This window comes from Vombatus ursinus, unplaced genomic scaffold, assembly GCF_900497805.2.
Source record: "Vombatus ursinus unplaced genomic scaffold, bare-nosed wombat genome assembly UNPS02014812.1, whole genome shotgun sequence".
Taxonomy (NCBI): Eukaryota; Metazoa; Chordata; class Mammalia; order Diprotodontia; family Vombatidae; genus Vombatus; species Vombatus ursinus.
Window position 1 is genome coordinate 38,724,662 of NW_020954590.1, and position 10,888 is coordinate 38,735,549.

Here is a 10,888-nt window from a genome sequence, read left to right on the forward strand (position 1 = left end):
AGCACTAAATTTATTTCATAATGTGTAGTTACACAGCATCACCAGAATTCTAAATAGCTAACATTTATTACATGCCTACTATGTGTCAGGCACTGTGCTAAGTGCTTTACAATTACTAACTCATTGATCCCCAAAGCAACCCAGAGAGGCAGTGCTATTATTACCCCTATTTTACAGATGAGAAAACTAAGGCAAACAGGTTAAGTAACCTGCCCAGGGTCACACAGTCCTGAAGTAATTGAGGCAGGATTTGACCTCAGGTCTTAAGAACTCCAGGCTGGTACTGTAACCCACTGAGCCACCTATCTGCCTTATACTTTAGTTAAAAAGATTTGCCTTTGTTAAGAGAAACTTCGGACTATCAAAAGAACTACATATATGACATCTCTAGCCTATTCTCCTCATTTAGGTCTATTTACAGTGTCAGTCTAAAAATATATGTACCTATGGACCAAGTCTATGGATTGTATATCAAAACCTAGACAATAGACTTTCTCTATTTATTTCTCTTGGTGTCTAGTTAAACCAAACTCTGAATAACAGGCATTTTTAATGATTAATTCTTTTACTGGAGTGAAGATACAATGTTTGTTTTCCTAAGTTTGGAAAATAACTTCTAAATGTTCAAATCATTTGTGATTACATTAGACGCACAGATCCATTTTTGAATGCACAAAATATAAGGGCCTTTCACCTTTGGGGGGAGGGTCCCCTTTCTTTATCCTGGTAGCAGCATTCTAACTTCTCTCATAAGAAACCCTCCAACTTTGCCAACAAGGCAGCTTCTCACCTAATACTAATTTCCCAGATTTCCAAGACTGATGCCCGCACAAGAGACTGTTTATCTTGCATAGTCAATATCATTTCAGAAATGCAGGCTACCAAAACAACAGTATAAAGTATAAAAAAAAAAAAAACCAAACCACACACACAAAAGCATTCACCACTATAAGTTACATCAAAATATTTCAACAGCAGGTGGTTACTGATGTAATTTCAGGCTTTCAGGAAAGGTCTTTTTTTTTTTTTTAATTAACTAAAACCATATGAATGAATACAATATACACAACCTAATTCTTTCAAGTGTCCCATAACTCCTCAAAACAATAATAAATCTCATGCTTGCCTTGAAACAAAACTCTTACTCAACTGCTTACATAACTTTTCTATAGAAGCACAGGAAATAAACCAGTGTAAAAAAGCCAACCACTAGTTGTGAAATAGTATCCTAATACTACAGCCTCATAAAACTAATTTTCTGGACATAAAGCAACTTTGCCATATTAACTTTCCTGTGAAAAGTTGCTGGCAGGAAAGCAAATGTTTTCCTGTTGGCCTGACACTTCCCAGAATATAACAGATATATCATGTTTTGTTTTACCCTTTGAAATGCTTCAAGTCTTTTTTTTTTAAACTAAGTGGAATTTTTAAACTACAAGTGGAATTTAACATACTGACTCCCAAAACGGACATAGGACTCAAACATTTAACAAGGTAAGTCATGACTTAGATGTAATCCCTGAAATATAATTCCATGATCTTAATGCACAGTGCCTGGGACACCGTTAATACTTAATAAATGCTTTTTCATTCATTCAGTAAGTCCCCTAAACAACGTTCCATATCCCAAAAAGCACCTGGATTCCTATAATAATAGCAAACAGAAAACAGTACCGAAGACACCACCTTCAAGGTAATCCAGCCCACTCTCCCCAATTTAGGTCCATTTATAGTTTTAGGTATTTTTACAACTTTAGGTTCATTTATATCTAGCATCTGTATGTCCCTGCCCCAAGTATTTTCACATTTGGCTCTCAATAAGACTGTAAGGTAAGCTCACTGAAGTGATTTGCTCAAGACCACAACGCAGTAAATGGAGACACAAATGTTAAGACGTGTCTCCTAAGGTTACCAGAAAAACGCCTGAAAGAATCCTAGCCAACAGCACCACCTTAGCATCGAAGACATAAAGTAAAAGGAAGACTATATAGTCCAATGACACTCATCCTTTTTCCTCACTTTACAAATGAGAAAAAGAAAGTTAAATTATATTAAGTGACTTGTCCAAGTTCACATAGGTGTTAAATAGAAGAGTACAATAAAAACTATGATAGGGTACCTATAACAACTAGGTCCTTAGGATCCCAAGTCCTTTAACAGCATGCTGCCTCCCTATTTAAGGCATGGAAGGACCAAAGGTTCTAGTACAAAATTATTTTAAAACAAAATCTTTGAAGTAAGTTGTTTTCATAAGTTTTCTTTTCTGACTTTCTGTGGGAATTGTAAATCCTATAATACGATAAATGACAAATAGGTAGCAAGCTAAAGACTAAGTAAAACCAGAGAAGGGGGAAAAAATCAGCTCTGTCTGAAACATAAGACGCCAAGAGTAAAGACTAAATAAAAATACACTTCTTTTCCTGCGGTGTATTACTTACAAGAGGTCAAGAATCATCCACACCAGAACCTCCCCCTAATCTGTGGGAGATTCGCTCGGCTCCCTCCTACCACAGTAGCCAAGATCGCGAACGTCTCTTCCCCTCGTCCCAAGAGGCACGTCCGAGCCAATAGCTCAGGCGAGCGGCCGAGGTCTGTCCACCGGCACTCGTAAACTCGAGCACCAGCGGACCCCACGACAGGGCACCGGGGGGACCCAGGCTCCAGCCGGCTCCAGGAAGGCCGAGCGAGCCCGGGACATGCGGCCGTGCGCGGAGAGTCCGGGAAGGCTCCCCGGCGCCAGCGCCACCCCCGCGCCCCGCAGGAGCCCCCAGGGCGCCTCCCCCGCCCGTCCCGGAAAAAGCCCAACGAGTCCCCGGAGGAGAGAAGGAATGTCAGGAGCAGGCGGCGGCTGAGGGAGGGAGAAGGGGCCGCTGCCTCCCGGCGGGATCCCAAGATGGCGGCCAAGGCGCCTGGTCCCGGCACCCCAAGCTCGGCTCGCCTTTCCTGGCCTCGGCCTCGGCCTCCTCCGCCGCCCCCCCCCCAGCCCCCGCCACAAGCTGGGCGTGCGCGCGCGTGAAACTGAGTGTGACTGTGAACGGGCGGGGGAGGGGAGAGGGAGGAAAGGCTGACGACGAGAAAGACGAGAAGAGAGCTGGGGAACGGAGAGAGAAACATGGGAAACAGGGAGACGAGGGCTGGCGACGCTCCTTCCTCCTCTCCGAACCCTCCACCCCCACAAAAAAAAAGAGGAAAAGGACCCGAAGGGGGGAGCTGACGGTCTCGTTCTCCCCGCTCCCCTCACCAAGGCCCACCTCGCTACCTACCTTTAAATTTGAGGTCTGTGGGCGGGTCGAGGAGCAGGATCTGCTCGTGCTTTGCCATGGCCCCGGCAGCGGCCGCCATCGGAGAGACAGCGCAGGGGGAGCGGGGGCGCGCCCGAGGCGGCGGTTTGCCTGGGTGGGGGAGGGGGGATTGTCCAGGGGAGGGAGAGTGGGAGGAGCTCAAGGTGGGGGAGAGGGGAGAAATGGCGAAGCGCCGGGGCTGTGAGAAGGGCACAGTCACCAGCCTGGGCTCACCGCTCGCTCGCTTCCTGCTTCGGCCAGCGGATCGGGCAGTCTGACGACCAGTCGCTTACCCCCCCTCCACTAACAACTGACTCAACCCCACACCAGCCAACGCGGCCACGCGCACTGCGATCCTCGCTGCCCCACGTGACTCGCCCCTGCGTGCGACGTGCGCGCCACCGCAGCGGCCTGGGCCTCCTCTTCGCCCGCCCCGCCCTTGGAGCCTTAGCGCGGCATGGGCCTTCACGCGCCTGCGCGTTCCCGCGTGCTCTATATATTTCTTCCAGCCTGAAAGCCTGGCCGGGACCCTGTCAGTGGAAGTGGAAATGTAGCGGCGAGGTGGGGGGGGGGGGGGGGGGGGTGTGGGATTGTCGCAGTACTGAAGCTGCCTGTGCTCAGAAGCAGTCCCTTCCCTCCCCTAGCCGCAGGATCAGGGAGTCAGAACGGAGGTGGCACCTTCTAGGGTTTGGGCTGAGGAAGGGATACGAGGGAAACGACTTGAGGCAAGCGCCTTCCGAAACTACAGCTCCCAGCATGCAACATGCCAGGCGGGCAGAATGTAGAGACCGAGCCGTTGGAGGTGGGGCATGCTGGGAGTTGGAGTCTCCTGCGGGGCGCCCGTAGCGCAGTGCACCTTGGAACTTGTAATAGCGGCTGGACCGGCAAGCTGGGCAGGCCCAGCGTGGGCGGGAAGAGGAGCAAAGTCCGTTGTACAGATGTTGGGCGGGGCATGTTGACCCCCCCCCCACTGGGCTCTGGAAGCCTTCGCGAAAAGCGTTTTTGGCTGTTTTTAATTGAGGACTTAACAGCAAAGATAAGAAAAGGACCCTCAAATTAAGTGCTTAGAGAATGTGTGGTGAACAGCCCTAAAATAATGCAGCGTTGTATGAGTTAGCTGCTATCCTTAAAGTAGTGGCTCAGTTTGTATATAAACAAAATACCTAACAGATGGAACTGGTACCATAAAAATGCCTAGCCTCACCAGCAGAGGACTTAGAATAAAGCCTAAATTTGACAGAGCTAAAGGGGGCAGCTAGGTGACTCAGTGGATAGAGTGCTGGACATGGAGTCAGAAAGACCTGAGTTCAAATTCAGCTTCAGACACTTAACTGGCTGTGTGAGCCTAGCGAGGTCCCTTAACCTCTGTTTGCTTTAATCCACTGAAGAAGGAAATGGCAAACCACTCCATTATCTTTGCCAAGAAAACCCTGGATGTCGACAAAGCTAACCAAAACTGCTAATCTCACAGTTCACAAGACGTAGAACCTTCGCTCTGAGATTCTCCTATTTGTCATGTATATGTCTTGTTTATACATAGTTGTCTGTATGTTGTCTCTTTCTCTACCACCTTAGATTATAAACTCTAAGAGTAGGGCCTGTCTTTGCGTTTCTTTGTATCCTCAGAGTTTAGCACAGAGCCTGGCACAGGAGGTACTTAATAAATGCTAATTGACTGCTTAGCACCATCAAAGCAGAGGTATCATCTTCAGGCAAAATAAACAAGCCCCAATGAAGTAATGCTGTTAGTCAAAATGTGTTCTCTGGAAGGGCAACGAATTTGTCTTTTATTTATGTTTAATTTGTCAGTAACATTTTGCATTTGGAATCATTTGAGAGACATGGAAAATGCTGGCACAGGACCACCCAGCATGGCATGATAGAATCAAAGAGATGCTGTGCTCCATGAGCAAAGCAGAATTGCAGTAGCTCAAAGAAAGTGAGATGTGAAAGTTTAGAGACATCTCCATTCCAAATGTTCACATGGACTATTTGTGCCCTACCTGTGGTATAAAGTCTTCTGAGCTTGTATTGGTCTGATCAACCAGTCAGACACATTGTACACTGAACCTGACATAGTGATATCATTTTGGTCCTCTTCCATTACCCAGTAACCAACATTTTGCATAGAATCATATATGATCAAAGCTTGTCTAGCAGGTAGAAAGAATAAGTCCCTGCTTACACAATTAGATTTGAGGCCTCCACCTCCAAAACACCTTTTATTGATCTGATGCTGATTCCTGGAGATCCAACATAAGAATTTCATTCCTTGTGCTAAGTCACTGGGAAAATGTCCAGAATTCCTGGGAAACATGCAGTCCCTGTTAAACCTTAGTGTAAATTAGTTTTCCAGGAACTTTCCAAGTGAGAGCATGCTGAAAACTGGTTTTGACAGGGAGTAAGGTAAAGGATAAAAAAGGATACGTACACACAAACATAACTTTTAATGAAGCCAAGTCTGGCTGGGGGCCCTGGAGAAACCCAAGGGCAGCATGAAGGTGAAAAATATTAAAAAGAAAAGTGGTTTAAGTAGATAACTTTGGGGTAGGGTAGACTTTTGAGATCACCTGTTTTTAAGGTGGGCAGCTAGTGGTGCAATGAATAGAGCACCAATCCTGGAGTCAGGAAAATCTGAGTTCAAATCCACCCTCAGACATTTGCTAGGTGTTTGACCCTGGGCAAGTTATTTAACTCCTATTTGCCTCAATTCCTCATTTGTAAAATGGGGGCACACTGGGAGAAGGAAATGGCAAACCAGTATTCTTTACCAAGACATGAAACAACAACATTTTAAAGGTACTATTAAGTACTATAAAGAATGGACATTGTTCGTATTCTATAAAAGTTTGTGGCCTAAGAGTATTTTCTCCATTTTGCTGTATGATAGATTATTAAATCTCTTGTCAGAGTAGGACCTCACAAAGTTTCAGATTAAGAATTTCTCTACAATAGATACAACTAAAAGAGGTTAGGAAATATTTCCTTAGCCATAGTTGGGGCTAAATAAATAAACAAAATAAATGTTTGATACCATTGTTTGCTTTTAAACACTGTAATGGTATACAAAGTTTTGCTTAAATTAACCTTGTGACTATTTAAAGTCCTCTTAAAAATAGATGAAATTATTGCTATGAATAGTTTGTCAATATATTCACTTGCATAGTTGTCATTAGGTCCTACTGAAGAACCTAATATTCCAAAGAGAGCATTAAGATTTCAACAAAAATTACATTCTTACAAAACAGAAAATTGTTGATAGGAAACAGCCTTCTGTTCTGTATTCACACTTGCTCTTTAGCTTGTTGAGGTTAGAGGGGCATTTATGAGGGCAAAATAAAATTACCAAAACTAGAATTTAGTCAAATTACTATGTACTAAAGCTTAGTGGAGTTTTCCTTAATTTAGGTTTTATCTCTAGGACGCCACCATTTACCCAAAAAAATAATCTTTTTTTTTCCACGTAGATATAGGTGACAGTGTCATATAATATTGTAGCAGTGATTACAAAACATTGTCAGAGAAGGTGCTACTCTTCCCTTCCTTCCCCAGATACTATTACTATTATTAGGAAATTGTCCCCAGGGAATTTGAATAAAGCCCATCTAGCTGCCCAAGGGAAATTGTCCCAGGATCAAAAGACCCTTTAAGAAGGAAATAGGAAAAAAGTTGCTTACTGATGAGTACTTCTATTTTCTATAAACTTTACAAGATCATTTACTGCTGCTTTCCATTAACTGCTAAAAAAATCTTGTTCACATTTTGAGTCTTGTGAATACGTGAACTAAAAGAGGAGTTTTTAATTATACCTATGGACTTAGAGAAGGGCACTGTGTTCCAAAATCATCTTTTTGGTAACATTAAGTAGAGGAAATGAAAAATCCCCCAAATTATACCACTCAAAGGTTACATACATGTGATTATTAACTGACCTGTAGGCATTCCTAGCTCCAATTCCTTGGCAGCATGTGACTATAGCCAGGGTTGAAGAGCAAGTGACCAATGCCGATTTTTCCCAGCCCCCTAGTCTTACATAACCAGGGTCTCAAACCTTTTGGGATATGACTCTTCTCATTGGTAGAAACCACTGGCCCTACACGTGCAGATTTGGAGAGTGGGAAAGAAGGGACCTCATCAGTCTCTTAAGTTTCTTAAGGTTTTTCCATCTCTTCAGGTGTAGAGCACTTCTAGCTTCTAGCTTAGAGAGAGAAGATTCAATATGCCAGCCCCACTTCAGGCTGCTGAAGAAAAAGATTGTAGGAGCTGGCAGTCTTCATCGTGTCTTTTCCCCCAATTTGCTACACTAGAGACTTCAGGAAACTTCTCTTTGGATGAAATCTAGAACTTTTTTGGTTGAGCTGAGTTATCTCACTCCCAATGGGAGAATTCCTTCACTGTATTATCTGGTATATATTCTCCTATGTATTCTTTCTCTGATTTCTATTTTGCTATTCGCTTCGATAAATGAGGGGTTTTTTTTTTCATTTTTGTTCTGTTTTGGTTTTTGCTGTTTGCTACCTCCTGTGTGTATTGACTGTTGAATTGGTATTTAGTGAGAAGGGAGTTAATCTTTCAATATAAAGCTTGAGGTCCTGCTTCCCACATTGATGAAACAATGATCAGAAGTTAGATTGAATCTGAAAACCACATCCCATAGAAAAATAATATTTGAGAGAACAGATAGATGAAATTCTAGCCTAGTACCCCCTTCTCTGAGGAAAGCAGAGTGGCCAAGCTTTAGCTCCAACCTCCTGCTTCTCCTCCTGGTAGGAAATAGTCTCCCTTGGAGAAGAGTTGGGAGAGAGGAGGATACAGATGTCCATTTTGTCTCCCTTCAAACCACACAACACTCCCAGGCTACATGTGGGGTAACAGTCTTTTACACTTAAGACACCAAGCCCTAGCTACCTGGCACTCTCAATTCCATCACTACCATTTCCCCCTAGCTCTTCTAAGTTCCCCACCAACAGGACTATTGCTAAGAGAAAGTTGAAAAGTTTCTTCCTTATCCTAAACAATAATAATAGCACACTACCCTCTTAGGTGTTTTAAAAGAGGGCATGTACAATATGACAGAACAGGAAAATGATAAATGTTGGAGAAGATGTGAGAAAACTGGAAAACTAATACATTTTTGGTGGAGTTGTAAAATGATCCAATGATTTTACAGAACAATTCAGAACTATGCTCAAAGGGCTATAAAAATGTGTATACCCTTTGACCCAGCAATAGCACTTTTAGGGCTATATCCCAAAGACATCATAAAAATGGGAAAAGGACCCACATGTACAAAAACATTTATAGCAGTTCTTTCTGTGGTGGCAAAGGATTGGAAATTGAGGGAATGCCCATCAATTGGGGAATGGCTGAACAAGTTGTGGTATGTGAATGTAATGGAATACTATTGTGCTATAAGAAATGATGAGCAAGTGGACTTCAGAAAAACCTGGAAAGACTTGTATGGACTGATGCTGAGTGAAGTGAGCAGAACCAAAAGAACATTGTACACAGTAATAGCCACGTTGTGCGATGACTAACTTTGATAGACTTAGCTCTTCTCAGCAATGCAAGGATCTAAGACATCTCCAAAAGTCTCATGATGGAAAATGCTATCCACATCCAGAGAGAGAACTATGGAGTTTGAAGGCAGATGAAAGCATACTATTTGCTCTTTTTTTTTCTTCTGTTTTGTTTTGTTTCCTCTTTCTTGTGGTTCCTCCTATTGGTTTTAATTCTTCCTTACAACATAACTAACATGAAAATATGTTTAACAGGAATGTATATGTATAGCCTACATCAGATTGTGCACCGTCTTAGAGAGGGAGGTGAGGAGGGAGGGGGAGAAAAATTTAAACCCCAAAAGCTTATGGAAGTGATTGTTGGTAATTCAAAATAAATTAATTTTTAAAAGAGGGCATGTAAAAAAGCACTACAAGAAAACTTACAAAGGAGGGGGAGGAAGTGTGCAATAACAGATAAAAAAGAAAACTTTTTTTAATTTGTAAAGAAGACGTTTAGGAATTTTCCTGAACAATAAGGGGTTACCTAAACAACATGAATGAACAACCAATAACACTACAATGTGTTGGTCATTGGATGAGGATGACTGGCTGAGGTTCCATTTCACCCTGGTAGCCTTTAAGGAGCAAGCAGACCAGCTCTGGAAACAGTCAAGAAGAAAGCTAGTTATAAAAGTGGATTTTCCATGACTTTTTCTCTAATTATAAGTCCCAAGATGTTTGTGATGTAACAACAGCAACATATTCTCCATTACCCTCACCTTTTTACTCTCCCATCCATCAGAGACTGATTAGGTGGGACCATTCCCTCACACTAGGAGGTTTGCAATGACAATGGTTGTCAGTCAGTAATACTAGCTGACATTGATGTAGCCTTTATAGAAATTGGAGTACTTATCCCAGCTCCCATTCTAGGAGACAAGTTGGGTTCCTAAACAAGACTATATCTCCTCCTCAGGGTTCTAATAACCCTTTTAAAAGATCTTTTCCCTTCTAACATACCTTTGTCTAGGTGAGTAGACTATTCTCATAATAAAAAGTATTTTATTTAAATGGAAAAAATAGGGATAGAAGTCATTAGCAATTGATACTCTCTTGGTTGCCTTATTTGGTAATTAGATTTTGAACTCCTTAAGGGCCAGGGCTGTCTTTTGGCTCTTTTTTTTATCCCCAATGCTTAATACAATGCCTGGCATATAATAAATGCCTAATAAATATTTATTGGCTGACTAACAATTGACTCTAGCACTAATTCCAGTATGTATTTCTCAGTTTTGACTGCTTATTGTTAATGTCCCAGTTTCACTTTACCTATTAACATCAATTAGCTTTTATAAAGGGATATTTACTGAGAAGATACAGCAAGAACATAACTACAAACATTCCCCATCCCTAACACCTGGGGGACACACTCTCCCCTATATACCTACTACCTCAGCCCCTGGGGAGAATGGATTCAAATTTAAAGCACTCTCTACAAAGCATTTGCCCACCATCTTTGCTTCCAAATATGGTATAGCTGACGGACAATTCGCTCCCTCTTGTAGTAAGTACCTCATAGCTCTGCTACAAAATCAATTACCACTGGACTGGATCCCTGTCACTCCTTAGAGCTGTACTGGCAGACTGCAAACTGTGGCCTGGGCTCTAGCTCCTGGGTTTCTGGTGACCCATTCTCCCAATCTTTCAAAACCCACAAGGTTATAGCAGAATCTGACACTACTTCATCCAAGTGGAACAGAGCAGAAGCAACAGCTGGGTCATATACTCATGCTTTCATGGTGGCAATGGATGAAACAGCAGCAGCTTATTTATCTAAAATTCATTAATGCAATTTTAGGTCTCCCTCCCCTCAGTAGAATGTAAGCTCTTTGAAAGCAAGTACTAGAGCTACAAAGAAAGGCAAAAGCAGGGTCTCTGCCCTAAAGGAGAGGAACAAGTAAATTAACTTTCTACTGAAGAAAATCACAGGCGTGGCCAAAAGTCCCATATGTAAGATACGAAATCCCTAAGTTGCCAGGAAACAGAAAAAGGACTGAAAACTACCCCCATATGAAGAAAAAGGACCACCCCACTCAAAAAGCAACT

At 42.7% G+C, this 10,888-nt stretch overlaps 1 protein-coding gene across 1 annotated transcript in view; it reads right to left on the reverse strand.

Moving 5' to 3' along the window:
* LOC114054141 (vesicle-associated membrane protein-associated protein A) overlaps window positions 1-3,621 on the reverse strand; it is a 49,647-nt gene extending 46,026 nt beyond the window's left edge. The window contains exon 1 of the mRNA XM_027877285.1: window positions 3,264-3,621. Within this exon, the coding sequence (XP_027733086.1) occupies window positions 3,264-3,342 (79 nt within the window). The 5' untranslated portion in view covers window positions 3,343-3,621. The remainder of the gene's footprint in view (window positions 1-3,263) is intronic.
* Window positions 3,622-10,888: the final 7,267 nt, after the last annotated feature.